Source organism: Erpetoichthys calabaricus, chromosome 1 (genome assembly GCF_900747795.2).
Source record: "Erpetoichthys calabaricus chromosome 1, fErpCal1.3, whole genome shotgun sequence".
Taxonomy (NCBI): domain Eukaryota; kingdom Metazoa; phylum Chordata; class Cladistia; order Polypteriformes; family Polypteridae; genus Erpetoichthys; species Erpetoichthys calabaricus.
In genome coordinates this window covers 278,134,238-278,153,697 of record NC_041394.2, presented here as the reverse complement: position 1 = coordinate 278,153,697, position 19,460 = coordinate 278,134,238, and the positions used below count along the sequence as shown (strand labels likewise).

Here is a 19,460-nt window from a genome sequence, read left to right as displayed (position 1 = left end):
GACTTCAGGCTACACACATTATACACTTCATGTCTACTTTTTGTCAATTATTACTAAAATATGAGAAATGTTTCTGTTTTAACGATGTGTTTACATAAATATGAAATGCATGTGTTCCAGATAACGAAATAGTATTTATAAAAGGTGTCATTTTGCTTGACTTCTCACTCTATACAACTCTAAGCAACTGACATGCAGGTAAACAGACTTGAGCTGAGAAAACTGTGCGGCAGGTGGGGGGGATGTGATAGCAGGCTGCTTGCTGCTTATTGACATATTTACAGGACAAAAAACGCTGATGGAGAGGTGTGAAGCAATTTAAGGTGGGATGGATCTATGAGTTTTTTCGTAGGCTCTGGTAATTCTAGTGTTAAAAACTTGTTTTTTAAAAGTCTTATTGATCCAGCTTTGTCTTGTTAATAGGATACTAATTGTAGCTTACTAATGAGATTAATGAAAACAACAGGTCTTATTTATTTACTTAAAACTGAAGTAAAATTACACAAAAACATTAAACTCACCAGTGAAAGTATTACTGAGGTCAAACAGTGCAAGTAATAATAATAATACATTTTATTTATATAATGCCTTTCCCATGCTCAAGTATGAGTACACCATTTCAAAGTGGCCTACAGGATTCACACAAAAAATTGCACTAAGACCAACAAACTATTATAATGAGAGCATTTTAAACAGACACTTACCCTTAATGTGAATACGATATGAATCCAAAGGGTATAAAATACTAATTTACATTTACATTCATTTGCTTGGCAGACACTTTCATCCAAAACGACGTACAAAAGAGGTAAACAATCGAGTAACATTTTGTTCAGCAAGCGTAATAAGACAGGTACCAGAAGTTGATTGGCACAACTAATAAATTTACAATCATAGATTACAATCAATACAGCAATTAAACGTAAGCAACAATTTAACCAATAATGTAGAAGATCACAGAGCATAGTTTTTTTTCTTTTCTTTTCAATTAGACAGATATTCACAGAACAGAAGGGTCTTCCACTGCTTCTTAAATGCACTGAGATGGAGGTGGGCAGCCCATTCCACCAACTAAGAAGTACACAGGAGAAGAGTCTGGATTGAGACTTGATACCACACAGAGACAGCATCACCAGACGCTGTTCCCTGTGTTTGGTTTTTGAAATAGACTCTAACAGTGTATTTTTCTTTGTTTTTTGCAAAGTAAGTGACATGCTCGATAATTTCAACTTGCATGTCGTTAAAACACTAATTAAGATATTATCGTAGACGATACATGTCGCACACTCCTACTGGGCCATCATTCATATTTTGTCATGTGGTGCCCTTTCCCTGCTAGCGCAATCAAAAGTTGCCTTACACAGCAAACATTTGGAGAAACTGTGACAACTCCAACCATTCATTTGAAACCTTCCTTCTTGGGATTTGCCATCACAAAGTTCTTTTAATGAATGCAATTTTTTTTTTAAATGGTTGGTGGGGCCACTCGTGATCTCACAAGTCCAATGTCTCAAATGGTCTTTTATTTTAGGATAAAGCGCTGTCAGAATTTGTGCAGATGGAGCACCCTGACATCTTGATTGAAGAGTGCCCCTCTGGTTCTAAGCGGCATGAAGCTGTATGGGAGCTCTTCACTAGCGAATGTGTTTATTTTCTTGACCAACTGATGGTGCTGAAAGAGGTAAGCTCGCTGATGGGAATGTGGATTGTTTTGATTATTATTACTTTAATTGTAAAAAACAGTTCAGAGAGGGAGCTGGAATTTGAGATATGATTATTTTGTGTAGAACCCTTCCAAGCTGGCAAAAAGCAGACATGTGCACTGCCTACAGCAGGGGTCACTACAGTAATAGAACACAATGTCATCCAGAATGCCCCTAGAACTTTCTGTTTCCCCAGAAGTGGTTCCATATTCCATAGAGGGCAATCTTCTCTTTTTCTTCAACTCCTTGGTATAAGGAGATCGAGCATTTTTTTTTGCCTGTCACTAGAATTTGCATGTTTTCCCTACGTGTGTGTGTATGGGTCTTCCTCCTCCATCCCCAAAGATGTGTAGGTAAGGTTAATTGGCAAACCCTAAAAAGGCCCCTTATGAGTATGAGTGTGTGGATGAGGGGGCCTGCAGTGGTTGAGTCTCCTTCCTGCGTACGTAACATCTGGTACTGCTGGGATAAGCTGTGGCCTCAGCAACCCCGAGTTAAACAAGTATGATGTTTTCGGGTGTAAATATGCAACCCTAAACCTAGCCTTATTGGTAAATTTGAAGAAATGCATACATGGCCAGTCAGGGGACACTGTGACTTGTTGGTCCTATGGCTGAATGGGGCAACTCAGCCCTTGGAAGTGACTGAAATGTTTACAAAAATGAGAGGTGACAAAGGTGGGGATTTGGGACAAGAAGTTAGACATGACTGTTTGACGCTTTACACTGACAGTTCTTTGCAGTTTATACTGTATAGCACTTCCTTGCACTTCCATTTTTTTTTTGAATAAGTAATCTCTTTTGGGTGTCTTAGAATGTGGTGCATGTTCTCGATGTGAATAACTGGGTATTTTTTACATTTAGGAGGCACTCTGCTCTTTAACATATATGGGACCTTAACAGTACAGTGTATTTTTGTGCTTATTTTCACAGGTTTTTCTGAGCACACTAACAACTCTACAGAGTGGCGAATGCCTTCTGGATGTGGATACTTGGCGACTTTTTGCCAATGTGAAGGACCTTTGTTTGGTAAGAGAGCTATCTGGCACTTTTGTGAAATCAGCAATCAGACGTTTCAGCCTTTACAGACCTTTGGGAGCCTTGAATAAGAAAATGAATAATTTTAACTATTGTTGTAATATCCTAAAAAAGCATACATTAGGAAACACTGTCTATTGTAAAAATCCTTTTGACTCATTTTCATTTCTTGTGTTGCACCAATGGGAACGATATCCTCCTCTCAAATTTAATACAGGGTCACTTTTATTGTAGCGTCTTGCTGCTTATTTTACTCAAAACTAAGTTATCGTTAGCTGAAGTTGATCAGAAAGGCCCACCAGTGGTTTCTTTAGGGCCTTGGATTTAGGAATAATGCACATGGAGTAATCTTAGGGAAACAAAAAATATGCCAAGGCTGTATTTTATGGCAGCCTCATTAGATAGATAGATAGATAGATAGATAGATAGATAGATAGATAGATAGATAGATAGATAGATAGATAGATAGATAGATAGATAGATAGATAGATAGATACTTTATTAATCCCAGGGGGAAATTCACATACTCCAGCAGCAAAAAATATTAAATTAAAGAGTAATAAAAAATGCAGGTAAAAAACAGACAATAACTTGAATAATGTTCAACGTTTACCCCCTCTGGTGGAATTGAAGAGTCGCATAGTTTGGGGGAGGAATGATCTTCTCAGTCTGTCAGTGGAGCAGGACAGTGACAGCAGTCTGTCGCTGAAACTGCTCCTCTGTCTGGAGATGACACTGTTTAATGGATGTAGTGGATTCTCCATAATTGATAGGAGCCTGCTGAGCGCCCGTTGCTCTGCTACGGATGTCAAACTGTCCAGCTCTATGCCAACAATAGAGCCTGCCTTCCTCACCAGTTTGTCCAGGCGTGAGGCATCCTTCTTCTTAATGCTGCCTCCCCAGCACACCACTGCGTAGAAGAGGGCACTCGCCACAACCATCTGATAGAACATCTGTAGCATCTTACTGCAGATGTTGAAGGATGCCAGTCTTCTAAGGAAGTACAGGCGGCTCTGTCCTTTCTTGCACAGAGAATCAGTATTGGCAGTCCAGTCCAATTTATCGTCCAGCTGCACTCCCAGGTATTTATAGGTCTGCACACAGTCACCTCTGATGATCACGGGGTCCATGAGGGGCCTGGGTCTCCTAAAATCCACCACCAGTTCCTTGGTTTTGCTGGTGTTCAGTTGTAGGTGGTTTAAGTCGCACCATTTAACAAAGTCCTTGATGAGGTTTCTATACTCCTCCTCCTGCCCACTCCTGATGCAGCCCACGATAGCAGTGTCGTCAGCAAAATTATGTGTAGCAAAGAAATTAAACATTCAGCTGGACTGATTGCCCCTTTAAACACTAGTTGGCTTGTCACTTGATGCGCCTCAGAACTTTAGGTGATCTCTAACTAACTGGGAGCAGTGGTCTGAGAGTCCATTGAGTCACCTGTCCCTTTATGTATAATAAGGCAGTCTTTGGACACAGAACATCTCCACCACTTCTCCTTATTAGCTAGGTGAAGGCCTTTTTATTCCCATCTGCTTATATTTTAACTTTTCAGGGAGACCAGAGCAGGTCAGACTTACTGTATTTGCTCTCACCTACAGTATCAGTTTAGAAAATCATTTGATCTGCAAACATGTCCTGTCAGTTCAGCAAAGTGGTATTTGGTCATAAAAGATGTGTGGAGAGATTATTTACTGCTGCTTTTACATTTTCTATGTGTGTACCAAGGTTGGACTGATAGCTGGACAGTAATAACAAATGGAGATCTTTACATGTTTCTGACATGCCTATCTGTTCTGAAATGCGACATAGTCCATTTAGAATAAACCCTTCTCTCATCACGTCCCAGGTAAGCTTTGGATTCATGAGCAGTCTGCTTTGGGCTATTAGAGACACCTGGAGGAAATCAGAGCTGAAAACTACTGTAACCCTGAGGAATGTACTCATCAAGGCAAGTATGATGGGGTCGCACTCTGTTGGATAAGGGTGATATTTTGAAAGGTAGTAATCATTTTTGATCAAAAAACATTTCATTTTAAGACACTGGTAGAGGCCTCACTGATGACCTTTTCTAGTTTCGGGTGTTTCATAAAATTAGCCGATGACACGACTGTGGTGGGTCTCATCAGCAACAACAATGAGTCAGCATACAGAGAAGAGGTGCAGCGGTTAACGTACTGGTCTAAAGCCAATAACCTGTCTCTGAATGTAGACAAAACAAAGGAGATGATTGTTGACTTTAGTAAGACTAAGAGTGACCATCTGCCACTGAACATTGACGGCTCGACTGTGGAGGTCGTCAATAGCACCAAATTACTGGGTGTCCACCTGACAGAGAACCTCACCTGGTCCCACAGCACCAGCTCTTTAGCCAAAAAAGCCCAGCAGCGGCTCTACTTCCTGCGTAGGCTGAGGAAAGCCCATCTACCACCAGCTACTCTTAACAACATTCTACTGAGGAACCATAGAGAGCATCCTGAGCAACTGCATCACTGTCTGGTTTGGAAATTGCACGGTCGGGGATCGCAAAGCCCTATAACAGATAGTGAAGACAGCTGAGAAGATCATCGGTGTCTCTCTTCCCTCCATCATGGACATTTACACCACACACTGCATCCACAAAGCCACCAGCATTGTAAATGATCCAACACACCCTTCACATTCATGGTTTACACACCTGCCATTGAGAAAAAGGTACCGAAGCATTTGGGCCCTCACCACCAGAATGTGTAACAGTTTCTTCCCCCAAGCAGTCAGACTCCTGAACACTCATGGACCGGTCTGATAACTGATATATGTGTTCTGTTCTGCAGTGTTGCACATGTTTGCACATTTGACTCACATGCACTTTGTTATATATTAAGTGTCTTTATGTTAAGTGTCGTGGATTCTTTGTTGTCCTGTGTTTTATGTAGCACTATGGACCTGGAGGAACGTTGTTTCGTTTCACTGTATGCTGTACTACTGTATATGGGTGAAATGACAATAAATACTCTTGATACTTGATAGTTTCCACTCAGAATCTAAGGTTTAACACTTTACATATTTTGTTTTGGTACAAACCTAAACCAAAGTCCACCTGTACATCTATTTTCTAGTGCAGTGAATTTAGTACATCATCACAGGGACAAGAGTTTATCACAGCGTCTCAGGGCACAAGATAACTGAGCCTCCATTCCATCTGAGAGTACATTCACAACAGACCCACTTTCAATTTACAGTCACCAGTTGTCCAAACCTGCCTGTCTTTGGAATGTGGGAGGAGAACTGTCACAAACACAGGGAAAACAAATAAAAACAGCACATAGAGAGCAAGCCACAGGCCTCACGTGATAGGAGGAAGCAGCGCTAGCCACGCTAAACAGCTAGGTAACTTATGGTGATCAACTTTTGTAACCAGTCCTACTTCAACAGTCCTTAGACTGTGGTTAACCTCCTTTGTAAGTTGCTTTGGCTAAAAGCTTCTGCTAAGCAAAGAAATGTAAATATAAACCTTGGCACAGAATATTAGGTGAAAAATGTGCCACAGCACCCCAACCCAGAGGTTGTATGTGTACGTAATGATTGGTAACGTGATCAAAATTGACTGAAAATAATTCAAAGGTGACACGAAACTCCTCCCAATTCACTCTGATGATTGGAGGTCAGTTCTCTTTTTAAATACAGTGGAACCTTGGGTCACGAACGTCTCGGACCATGTACAGATCGGGTTACGACCAAAAAGTTCGCCAAACTTTTGCATCTGTTCACGACCACACACTCTGGTGCTGAACAAGCCAGTTTCCCTTCCGGTTCGTACGCACCGATGATTTCCACACGTGTTCAGTCTCTCCCTGTGCATTCCCTGTGCAGCGAGCAAGCGAGCGAGAGAGAGAGCAGAAGAAGTAAGTAAACATTTAATTTACTAATACGCTGTGCATTCTATGGTATAATTAACTATTTTTGTGCTTAAAAATCTTTAAAAATGTATATATATTTGCATACAGCTCGTACGGTCCAGAACGGATTAATTGTATTTACATACAATCCTATGGGGGAAATTACTTCGGGTCACGACCAAATCAGGTTGCGACCAGAGTTTTGGAACGAATTACGGTCGTGACCCGAGGTTCCACTGTAATCTGCTGAAAGAACATATTCAGTGTGTTGGAACAGGAGCCAGTCAAGTCTGGACCTCAAACACTGGAAAGCAAACAGTGCTAATCACTTCCTGCTAATGGCTGGAAAACAACTGTCACATAAAATGAAAACTGCAGCCATTTCTCTAACTGCACTACACCATCACGGAGACTTGGATGGTTTTATACGAGGCTTAAGATTTTATCAAAATGTTTTTCTTATAAAAAATTATTTAAGTAAACTGCAATGGACTGGCACCTTGTCCAGGGCCTATACTAGCTGGCATAGGCTTCAGCAGACCCCCGTGATCCTGCTCAGGACTGCATGGGTTAGAGAATGACTGACTGTTTAAGCAAACAAGGTGGCACCAACGTTCACAAGCCTTTACCGGAAAAGGTCACTTCAGCCAAGGATGCCTTTGTATTTTCTATTCTTTTTTCTTTGAGTGGTGAAAAGATAAAAAAAAATGTATAGGTGTATAACTTGCTTTGGGAAGAGTTCTGTTTAGTCTAATTTTAATTTCAGTTGCAATAGAGTTGACTCTATATAATACATGCTAAAGTAATATATTTTCTCATTTTATGTTTCAGCATTTCAAAGAAAGCGTGTGCCTGTGCCTGCAGACATACTGTCTCAATTACTCATCTGCTGTGTTTTACCTGGACACTCTGAAGCAAAGAGAAGACTTCACCACATATCTTAAAGTACTTACTTCAGTTTATGACATATTCTTGAAATCTGAAATAAAAACCTGGTAGCTGCTTCACCTGCCCAGTGTCTCAGCCCGCTGTTTTGTTTTCTCTTTGTCAGTGGTGTGAGCGGAATGAACAATGCAAGAGGCTACAACTTGCTGACCTCCTGGTGACTCCGATGCAGAGGTTCACCAGATATCCACTGCTGCTCAAAAACATAGCCAAGAAATGCAGCAGTGATGAAGACCGAAAATCCCTTCAGTCTGTGGTGGACCTGGTAGAGGGTTCAATAGGTAAGTGGCAGTCTGGGGATCTCTCACGGCTGCCTGTTTGAAGTTATTCTGTTCTGAAAATATATCTTTCAGAGTGAGATAAATTACAAATGAACTGTTGAAAGGTAAAAAGTGAATATAGCAAGCATATATTCTCATGGTTTTACACGTCTGTGAGGCTGCCTCCAAATGTGTGGAATATCAAGCTGCCCAGACAGATGCAACTATGACGTTATACTTATCCATTTGACTGATGTCATTATCCAAGGCAGCTTACAAAGATCAGAATATAGTATGATTGTTTATAACAAGTTTTACATTTGTTGACTAGCAGCACTACCTGTCAAAGACGGGTTGAAATCTAAGTAATCAACGCAGACCTCAGTGTTCACGTTTGTTGTGTACCATCTAATGCATACGTATGTCTCTGTCATATGTCATTTGGCATGAGATTCGTAAAAGCAGTGACTTAATCCACCTTACTAAAAGGACAAGTGTCTGTGTGTCTGTCTGATTGCTGTACCTGTTATTACAAAAAATTGAGCATCACAAACATTTTTTATTAAAAAAATGCATTGCAGTTGTCATTCCAATAGATAGCGCTACACAAATATTAAGTCATTTTAGATTACACATTTCATTTGGTGGTAGTAATTGAAAAAGCAACATAAATTCTGCTCTACCATATGACACACTATATCAGACGGTGCCATTGTTATCAGCCAGTCATAACCATCGTCAATTGCCCAGATTCACCATTAAGAATGGGCTCCCTCAAATTTAAAGCTCTGCTTCATAATTTGGCATAACTCATGGTGTACCTTATGATGTATAATGATAATCACTGGGTCCATTTCTCTGATGTGAGGTAAGGAAAGGAAGTGCATGAGCTTCAGGTAACATCCATACATTTGTCTTTTTACCAAATTCACTAAATTTAAGGTAGAGCTGTGAGGACTCGGGCACATTGCAGGCAACATCAGGTGCTGGGATGACAGATAATCTCGAATCGGTCAGCTCATTACAGAGGGACTTGGACAGCATATAAGTTTGGCCAAATTTAAGGCAGATGAAATTTAATGCAAATAAATGTAAAGTATTACATGTAGGAAGTAAAAATGTTAGGTCTGAATACACAATGGGAGGTCTGAAAATCATGAGTACACCTTATGAGAAGGATTTAGGATTTAGAACTGCCAGACAGTGGTCAGAAGCCATGAAGATGGCAAACAAAATGTTAGGTTACTATAGCACGGTGTGTGGAGTACAAGTCCAAGGAGTTTATGCTCAAGCTTTATAACACACTGATGAGGTCTCAACTGGAGTAGTGTGTGCAGTTTTAGTCTCCAGGCTATAAAACAGACAGCACTGCAAATAAAGTCCAGAGGAGAGTGACTGGGCTGATTCCAAGGCTACAGGGGATGAGCTATGAGGAAAGATTAAAAGAGCTGAGCCTTTTCAGTTTAAGCAAAAGATTATTAACAGGGGACATGATTGAAATGTTTAAAATGAAGAAGGGAATTAGTAGAGTGGATCGAGACTGTTACTTTAAAATGAGTTTATCAAGAACATGGAGACACAGTTGGGAACTTGTTAAGGGTAAATTTCACACAAATGTTAGGAAGTTTTTCTTCACACAGAGAACTGTTAACACATGGAATAAGATGCTAAAGTAGTGTGGTAATGTGTTTCTATTAGTGGTTTTATGGTTTGTGCCTGTAAAGAAAACAACTTACTACAATATTTCGTAGTAATCCTTTGACCTTTTTAAAGTATAAAAAGTTTTAATGATGAAATTGGCCCTCACAGAATTGCTTCAATAAAGTAATAGATGGCTACTCAAAGACAAGGAAGTGCATTTAGGACTGAAGCCAAGAGGCATTTCAAAAAAGGGTTGTGGGAATCTTTAACAAACAAACGACTGAGTTTTTTAGTCGAAAATAAAACTGACAGCTTTTAAAAAGTATATGGATTGGGCAATTTAGCTAGCATCTAACAAAACAAGTGACATGGTCTGGATGGTCCCCTTTCATTTGTCAAACCTCTTAAGTTCGAAAACAATCATTGAATGTAGAAATAGAAAGCTGCTGTTATTAATGTTTACATTTGCAATGTTAACTGATACTGTATGTGCACGCAGCTTTTTTCCTGGACAATCATCATATTAAACATTCGCTTTGTCTCAGACTATATATTTCTTCACTGTCTTTTGATTCTACAGAAGACCTTGATGGAAAAGTAAAGTGGCTCGACAGCTTCCATAAGGTCCAACAACTGCAAGGATTACTCATCTGGACTCCGGTTTGGGAATGTGATAAAAGACCCTTTATTCCTGATGTAAGTAGCCAGGCTGCTTTAGAGGCAGGGAGGGTTCAATTTTACCAGAGGATTTGTAGGAGGTTCAACAAAGAGACATGAAAAGGGGTAAAAGTCCAGGTTAGGAGTGAGAGTCAAGCTTTAAAGAATTGACAGGGGTAACAAGAAAGGAAACATTTAGTGTAGAGAACTGAAGATGGCCATAAGCTGAGCTCAAAGCACAAGTACAAGAAAAAAGGCCATCATCACTGAAAACTGTGTATATGAAAAATTCTTTACTTAAAACATTATTGCTTTCTTGTATGCCATAGATTTGTAGTGGAACATGGTGATTGTATTAGTTTATAAAAATGAATACTATGTGAACAATTCATCAAATATTACGGTATATATCATATATGGGGTAGTCATGAGTTTGAGTTACAGCTCAGACCCCGGTGCTCTCCGGTTGTCCGTCATTCCTGAGCCTGTGTTGATTTTTCTCTGGGTAGGTCAGCGCTCCTCCCATGTGTCAGGTCCACTACAAGAGTGCCATAATGGACTGGCGCCATGTCTCAGTCAGGCTTCTGCGTTGGCACTCAACAATGCTGGTGTAAGTTCCCCCCCAGCTGTGAAGTGGGTCTGAAGGTGGATGATATCTACTGGGGATCACAGCAGTTAACGCTATGCTACTCCCTTTCTTCTTGGAGTGTGGACTTTCTTACCATGTCTGTGTAGATTCTTCTCAGGGTACTCGGGTTTCTTGTTGAGGTCAAATCACACCAGGCATAAAGGATTGTACATTATAGATGGGGGGCTACAAATAAAGTAATAATAACAGTTAGACAGAAGGCTGAAGCAGAGAGAGAGGAAAAAGAAAAGGACAGCAGCCTCTTGGACCAGGTACCCATTTAGATAGGCCTACACAATAATTGTATAATTGTTTATCTTTATCTCTCTATTATAATAAAAAAATCTTGGGAAAAGAGACGAGACATGACTTTCTCAGAGAGACATTTTCACATCCTGCGATACGAGACTTTGTGCCAAGCGATTTAAACACACCCAGGGCCGGAAATAAAAGACAAAGAGTAGATGACAAAGTAGAATGTCGTAAAGAACTCAAAAACGTTGGTGAGATACACATGCAGAGCAGGTTGGAGATAATGGAAGTATGAAAATTCGAAAGCATCAAAAAAAAAATGATAGTAAAGATTGTATTAGTACAAACAAATGGAAATTATTACTCGGTGAAATAACAGAACAACGAAAAGAAAACGATATTCACTCATGGGCAGTTATACGTTGCGTTGTCACGATGTAATTCCAAACACGGAGTCAAAATTCAATGCGATATTGACGAAAAGGTAAAAATGAAAAGAGATTGAATATATGGACATAGGTGATATGACAGAAGTATGTAGATATTGTTTGGCTTTAAACTTTAAGTCGGAGACTTGTAGATCGTCTAATTTGTGTTGCCATCAGGGAAAAGTAGTGTTTCTTCCCAATGAAGAGGCCTGTCTGCGAGAATTAAAAGATTTATTACTTGGTGAAAGTGAAATCCCACATGAGAAAATTTAAACCTTGCGAAACAAGACTTTATGCAAAGAGATTTGGAAAAGTCCTGCCCACATCGAAAACATTTACAACCACGCACACGGTTCAATCACTTCTCATTTGTGTGAATCCTATTGTCAGACACAGTTCATGTAGAGAGAAAGAAACGATATTCATTCACGGCCAGTTATACGTTGCATTGTCACGATGTAATTCCAAACACGGAATCAAAATTCAATGCGATATTGACGAAATGGTAAAAGCGAAAAGAGATCGAATATATGGACATAAGTGAAATGACAGAAGTATGTAGATATTGTTTGGCTTTAAACTTTAAGTCGGAGACTTGTAGATCATCTAATTCGTGTTCAGGAAAAAGTAGTGTTTCTTCCCAATGAAGAGGCCTATCCGCGAGAATTAAAAGTTTTGTTGTTTGGTGAAAGTGAAATCCACATACGCGAGCGACAGAGACGTGAAGTGGCTGGCGTGTAGTGCAGGCAGGGGGGTTGGCGAAGCCCCCTAGTTTTTTTAAAGTAAAAATCTTTGTTGTTTAGTACTGTTGAACCTTTGTGCCCCTACTTACTTTCAAGCAGTGAATGCATTTCTGTATTTTCCTATAATTTGTATTTTTATCCATTTACTTACAGTCCCTGAAGTCTCAGTCAAAAGGAGTTTTAGGCACTATACTTTTGTTTAGGGGACTGACATTAAATCATCCGCTGTACTATATACATTGAAATATTACCACACAATAATACTACAAAAACAGCATCAGAGTGGTGTATGGTGTTACACAATCATAATGCACTGAGTGCAAGGCAGGGAGCTGCCCAAGACTGGCTGCCAGTGCATCACAGGGCACATTCAGGTAAATTCAGAGTGCTCTTTTAACAATGATGTACAGCTTTGGGATGTGGGAGGAAAATGACATCACTCCAAAAAAGACCTACACAGACATTATACGTTAAGGATATATTCACATGGATTTTGTCTTACAGAGTTTAAAACATTTGGTGAAGCAGAGCAGCCTTGAAAATGTTGTGTCATCCAATCGAAACCTTTTATATGAAGGGCGTCTTGTTTTAGTAGGTAGGCATTTCTTGAATAAACATTGACCAACAACAGAAAATGTGTTCTTGAGAAGGTGACAATGTAACACCAAGTCTTATTTTTTTTCTTTTTGCAGAAAGTACAAAACTCCGAGACGTCTGTGTATTGCTGTTTGATGTTTTTATTTTAATTACCAAAGTTAAAAGGAGTAAAAAGGTAAGAACAATAAAGAGATCACACTATCACTTTTTGTAATGCATGCTACAGTGTTGGCAGTGCCCAAGTGGCATGCTCTTTACATGGCACAGCACCATTTGGCAGTGTCTCTGAGTTTTCTTCCCACATCTCACAGATGTCCATGTGAGGTTATGTGTTGATACCCTGCAATGAAATGGTTGCCTATCCTAAGATGCTGCCACATGTGATTAATGACACTACAGTAGCAAAAATGGAAAGAAAGTAAATAAAGAGCAAGGAAAATCAAAAGGGGCAATAAAGAGCAAACAACACATCATGAAGTAAACAACATGATTACAATTCAAAAACAGCACACAGAATTAGGAGCAGGAAAGGCAGCACCCACAGATACCGGGGGCCACACTGCACACAGGTGGCGTGAACAGAACCATATGAAATAAGTGCAGTTACAATCTAAAAGTGCAAAGAAGGGGACATCACAAAAGTGAGACAGTGTGAAGGTACAGGAAATGGCCTGCACGGGTACAAGTCCAAATGAGTGAATGGATGAGGGTCTCTTGAAATTACGAAACAATTCTCAAGGCAGACATAACTGGCGAGTTTAAAGTTGGGGCTTCACCATTTATTACAGTCATATAAAAAAGTTTGGGAACCCCTCTCAGCCTGCGTAATAATTTACTTTTAACAAAAAAGATAACAGTGGTATGTCTTTCATTTCCTAGGATCATCTGAGCACTGGGGTGTTTTCTGAACAAAGACTTTAAGTGAAGCAGTATTTAGTTGTATGAAATTAAATGAAATGTGAAAAACTGGCTGTGCAAAAATTTGGGTCCCCTTGTAATTTTGCAGATTTGAATGCATGTAGCTGCTCAATACTGATTACTTGCAACACCAACTTGGTTGGATTAGCTCATTAAGCCTTGAACTTCATAGACAGGTGTGTCCAATCATGAGAAAAGGTATTTAAGGTGGTCAGTTTCAAGTTGTGCTTCACTTTGACTCTCCTCTGAAGAGCGACAGCATGGGATCCTCAAAGCAACTCTCAAAAGATCTGAAAACAAAGATTGTTCAGTATCATGGTTTAGGGAAGGCTACAAAAAGCTATCTCAGAGGTTTAAACTGTCTGTTTCAACTGTAAGGAATGGAATCAGGAAATGGAAGGCCACAGGCACAGTTGCTGTTAAACCCAGCAGGTCTGGCAGGCCAAGAAAAATACAGGAGCGGCATATGTGCAGGATTGTGAGAATGGTTATAGACAACCCACAGATCACCTCCAAAGACCTGCAAGAACATCTTGTTGCAGATGGTGTATCTGTACATCGTTCTACAATTCATCGCAATTTGCACAAAGAACATCTGTATGGCAGGGTGATGAGAAAGAAGCCCTTTCTGCACTCACGCCACAAACAGAGTCGCTTGTTGTATGCAAATGCTCATTTAGACAAACCAGGTTCATTTTGGAACAAAGTGCTGGACTGATGAGACAAAAATCGAGTTACTTGGTCATAACAAAAAGCACTTTGCATGGCAGAAGAAGAACACCACATTCCAAGAAAAACACCTGCTACCTACTGTCAAATTTGGTGGAGGTTCCATCATGCTGTGTGGCTAGTTCAGGGACTGGGGCCCTTGTTAAAGTTGAGGGTCGGATGAATTCAACCCAATATCAATAAATTCTTCAGGATAATGTTCAAGCATCAGTCACAATGTTGCAGTTATACAGGGGTTGGATATTCCAACAAGACAATGACCCAAAACACAGTTCGAAATCTACAAAGGCATTCATGCAGAAGGAGAAGTACAATGTTCTGGAATGGCCGTCACAGTCCCCTGACTTGAATATCATCAAAAATCTATGGGATGATTTGAAGCAGGCTGTCCATGCTCGGCAGCCATCAAATTGAACTTAACTGGAGAGATTTTGTGTGGAAGAATGGTCAAAAATACCTCCATCCAGAATCCAGACACTCATCAAAGGCTATAGAGGTGGCTAGAGGCTGTTATATTTGCAAAAGGAGGCTCAACTAAGTATTGATGTAATATCTCTGTTGGGGTGCCCAAATTTATGCACCTGACTAATTTTGTTATGATGCATATTGTATATTTTCTGTTAATCCAATAAACTTAATGTCACTGCTGAAATACTACCATAATGTTTCCATAAGGCATGTCATATATTAAAAGGAAGTTGCTACTTTGAAAGCTCAGCCAAGATAAACAAAAATCCAAAGAATTAAGAGGGGTTCCCAAACTTTTTCTTATGACTGTATGTATGTATAATAACTCATAAATATATATAACAAATAAGAAGATTTCAAAAGGCAGCAGACTACTTGGAATTATCACTTCACTGTGGGAGCATTAGAAATGGTCAGAAATTAGTAATTGATTTCAATATGCCATTCTTTTAAATGTGACAGATCAGGTTTCACGTACAGTGTGCCTTTGTATCATGAACATGTGTACAGTGAGTGATTTGTGCTGCCACCTGAACTGACCATCCTGAAAAATTCATGCAAAATTCTGGAGGCTGCTTAACACAGTTCAGAGTTGAGCCTATGCCAGTAGCATCAGGTTTAAAGCAGGAACTGTCCACGTACTGGACACTCGTCCATCTCATGGCCTTGTTTCCCCTTCAATATGAAAAACAGCAGTTGTACAACAAACCCAATCATTTTGATGTATGGAGGAGCCTCTTCGGAATGTGGTTGCTCTAAATAATCAGGCCTGTGATAGCCTTTTGGTGCAGTGGCTAGCGCTAATCCTTCACAATTTCAAGAAGACCTGGGTGACAATCCCACTTTGGTCATGGGCTGTGCACCATCTGCATATTTTGACCACAGTCTGTAGCTTGTGCATGTCAAGGTTCACTTTTAATCAGGCCAGTGTGAGTATGTGTGTGAATTCCCTGGTCTCCCATCCAGGGCTGATTCCTGCTCCATGTCTCATTCTTCTGGGATTTGCTCCATCCGTTGCGTCCCTGAACTCAATTAAAAAGATTCAGGAAATGGACGTAATGATGGATTTGTATGTTTGGCAAAGAAGGGCTTTCATCGTTTAACATTTGACAGACTCACATAAGGCCAAAACTATCCTGCAAGCCAGCCAAATGCACCCACCTAGCACCTGCATTGGCAGGATTTTGTTGCAACATGTCACCCTGAAGACCACCGAGGATGGTGTGCTGAACAGGGTAAGATGAACACTTCAGTGGCATAATGAGCAGATAAAAAATATTTCACATACCTTTAAAAAGGCTGAAATTGAAGCACAGTAATCCAAGAAGCAGGTAGAAAGTTAGAATATAAAAAGACAGGCAACGTTTCTAAAAAAGTTAATAAAAAGAATAAATAAGTATGGGTCAAAAACACTAAAAACGACAACTCAGGAAACAAAGCAACACAAAACGCGAAGCTTTCACACAGACAGGGTGCACAGTGTTTGAATGGCGAGCCTCCGCCAGGCTCCCCTTTTATTTCCCTCACCCCTCCTGTCATGTGACAGCTACTTGAGTAGAGTTGCATGGCAACAGATCCTGTAAGCAGTGTGTGATCGGGTCCTGTTAGTGTTCCAGCAATGGAGAACACATACGCATATCACAAGTAGATGGATGCTTTATGCACAGATACTGTAGCGATTAGCAGACTGAATTCATTTTTGTAGCTTTTCCTGGATAGATGTTCAATAAATATGTGTCCAATTATGGGTTTTGAACTTCAAGAGATCTGAAAATAACATTTGTTTTTCATTTTACGGTGAAATGAAAAGGTAATGAATATTTACTGCTGTGCCGCAACGGCGTATTAGTTTTATTAAAAGCGGCACTAGTTTTGGAGCGATGGTGTTGGCCATTGCCATAGCAGTCTATCCCAGAACCACCCAAGAACACACCGCATGTGTAGTCAGCAGAAGGTCCATATAAAAAAGCAATACACACATCCCTTTTGTCTCCCAAGTTTCAAATTCTTGTTAAGACTTCCCAATATTTAAATTGCTGTTTTCCTTAGGACTTTGATTTTGCCTTGCATTTTAAACTTGACGATCGATCGGCCTGCACTCTTTGGTATCCATGTTGGAATGAACTCCTGGCTACGTTCTTATCTTCTGACCCCTTTCATAAAAGAAAATACAGTACAGTCAGTACAGATGCACAATTTACAATCAAATGTCAAGCTGCCTTGTACTTCACAGCAGCATCGCACAGAACAGCCACTTTTTGTGACACACAATTAGGCGCTGTGTGTGAAAGAGTGTCGCTGCTCCACTTGAACACTGGACATCAGTTAAGGCCTCCTCCTGTCAGCTCCAGCATGTTCCTGCTGACTGCTGGGAGCTGAAGTCCTCTCAGTGGCACGGCCACAGGTTCATCCCAATAATGAGCTTGTTTGCTGAGTCACAATAGATAGATAGTGACAGTGTCCTGTAAGATTAGACTAATGAGACCAATGGCATCGCCTTCCACTTTTTACAATCCATAGGGAACACCTGGAAAACAGGAAATATGAACTGGGAATAAGATGTAGCTAGCGTGATACTACTCCAGGCTGAACACACTCTTCATAACCCTCGCCGTATGTCTCAAAGTGGTTAAGCCTCCCTTTGTTATCTAGTGCCTTCCCCTGCCGGTGAAGAGCCTTTTCCTTGCAAATTCCAAAATGGACACTGAGCGATTTACAACACACTATTATTAATAATGTTGATTTTAATGAATTCTGGGAATCCACAGGATTCATTATGGAGCCCCAGTCCCCCTGTGTGTTGCACTTGGAGTGTAGGGACAGATTAAAGCCAGACTGTAGGCTTCTGATGGAGCACAGACAACGTCCCCCTTCCTGCTAAGGCGACTTGAATGCCAATGGATGTCAAGGAGAATCTCAGCGGGGGCTCGGAGTGTGGACATCAGTGCCCTCTCGCAGACCTGCCTGCACTCTGATACTTTTGCACATCCTGTATGGCTGTAGTGATATTTTTTTTTACAAAAAGCTTTTCTAGATTGGCCACTGACTTGTTTATTTTCATTTTCCCAGAAATCTGTTGGCTCTGAGCTTGGCACTTTACGTCTTCAGACCAATCAAGAGTTGCAGACTCTCTTCAAAGAAGGTTGCACGCTCACAGTCCTGGACCAGCCGCTTTCACTGGACAGGGTGGCAGTAAAATCAGTCGACCAACTGAATGCTTCAGGTGGGCCAAGCAGGCTGTGCTCTGTCACTTCTCAGTGACTTCTCCGCTTCTGGACCGTTTATGATGTAAATGTACGGATGTCTGCTGTTTCATGTTCGCCAAGTGAGACCTGCTTAGTGACTCTGGCATCTGCCTTTTTCAGTGTTTCACAGCGCTGTTTCGTCAAGTGATCTTTGACTGCTCCTACGGTCACTTGGGTGGCTTGGAGGTTCCAGCGTGTAGCTTTGGTGCCAAAGGTGAACAGCTGCAGTGTTGTGTTGGGAGTGCTGTCCGTGATTTTCTTTTGGTTTTATGCCTTAACACTACATACACTATCTATGCACTTTGACCTCACTTCTCACAGCAAAGGATTTAAAGGGTGCCATGACTAAAAGATTGCACAAGTCTAAAAGGTTAGACACAGACTGAAAAGCTTTTAGGACATGAACAGGACAAAAGTGACAGTGGATTCACTTCTTGGTGGCAGCCGAACAGATAACTTGTTGTCTGAGGTGTGCAGCGCTGGCGTATTGAATGTGTGCCCTGCAGACGCTCACTCAGTATTACTTTAGACTAAAATTATTGAATGTGCCTTCTGGCAAATCATGTTTGCCTTACACTGCACAGCAAAATGACTGACTGTTTTGACTCGGCCGACCATCAAATAAAAGACACAAACAAATGGGATGCAGCAAATGTTGCTTGGTTGCCTGCGGTTTTGCAGTTACAGGGAGTCACAACAAACATATAAAAATACTTAATTGTCCCTAACCTGGCACCAGAACAGGAAGGAGGAGGCACAGAGGTCTACAACAAAGCCAATCTGGTGGGCTTTACTGCCACGTGCTTTACTCTGCTTTTCGGCCCTCTTTGTTTTTTCATTAGTATTGTTTACCTGGCCGTCAGATTTAGTTTCAAGGATCTAAGATGGCTTCCACATTAAGCACTGTAGGGGGCATGCAGGAACAGGACTCAAACATTTTCTCTGATGTGAGTGTCTATTGTCATTTAATGGGGTTTGTGGTGAAGGGGCTTAGGTTTTAAAGTTATTCTGTCTGAATTCCACACCACATATGGAAACCCAGAAATTCCTACAAATAATTCAATTGATCATTCTCTGGGGTTAGCAGAAATGTAATATGAAATATGACCCATTCCAGACTGTGGTTCGTAATTCAGGTACTTCTAAGAGAGGGTGTGGAGGGGCCCTTTAGGGGACTTGTTCCTGCCTTGCACCCAAAGCTGTTGGCAAAGCCTCCTGCACCCTGGCACTGAATCAAGTGAGTTTGATATTGGAACTCTCCTGCTGCAAACACCTCCATGATGCTCTCCACCCACAGCGCCCTTGTTTTTGGCCGGTCCTTGCTGTTCAGTAAA

The 19,460-nt window shown here is 40.8% G+C and overlaps 1 protein-coding gene across 1 annotated transcript in view; it reads left to right on the top strand.

The window, feature by feature from the left end:
* plekhg7 (pleckstrin homology domain containing, family G (with RhoGef domain) member 7) overlaps window positions 1-19,460 on the top strand; it is a 100,426-nt gene that overhangs the window by 71,641 nt on the left and 9,325 nt on the right. Inside the window, exons 6-14 of the mRNA XM_028815482.2 lie at window positions 1,532-1,681; window positions 2,636-2,731; window positions 4,587-4,688; window positions 7,447-7,560; window positions 7,667-7,841; window positions 10,042-10,157; window positions 12,674-12,764; window positions 12,862-12,941; window positions 17,951-18,104. Of these exons, the coding sequence (XP_028671315.2) occupies window positions 1,532-1,681; window positions 2,636-2,731; window positions 4,587-4,688; window positions 7,447-7,560; window positions 7,667-7,841; window positions 10,042-10,157; window positions 12,674-12,764; window positions 12,862-12,941; window positions 17,951-18,104 (1,078 nt within the window). The remainder of the gene's footprint in view (window positions 1-1,531; window positions 1,682-2,635; window positions 2,732-4,586; window positions 4,689-7,446; window positions 7,561-7,666; window positions 7,842-10,041; window positions 10,158-12,673; window positions 12,765-12,861; window positions 12,942-17,950; window positions 18,105-19,460) is intronic.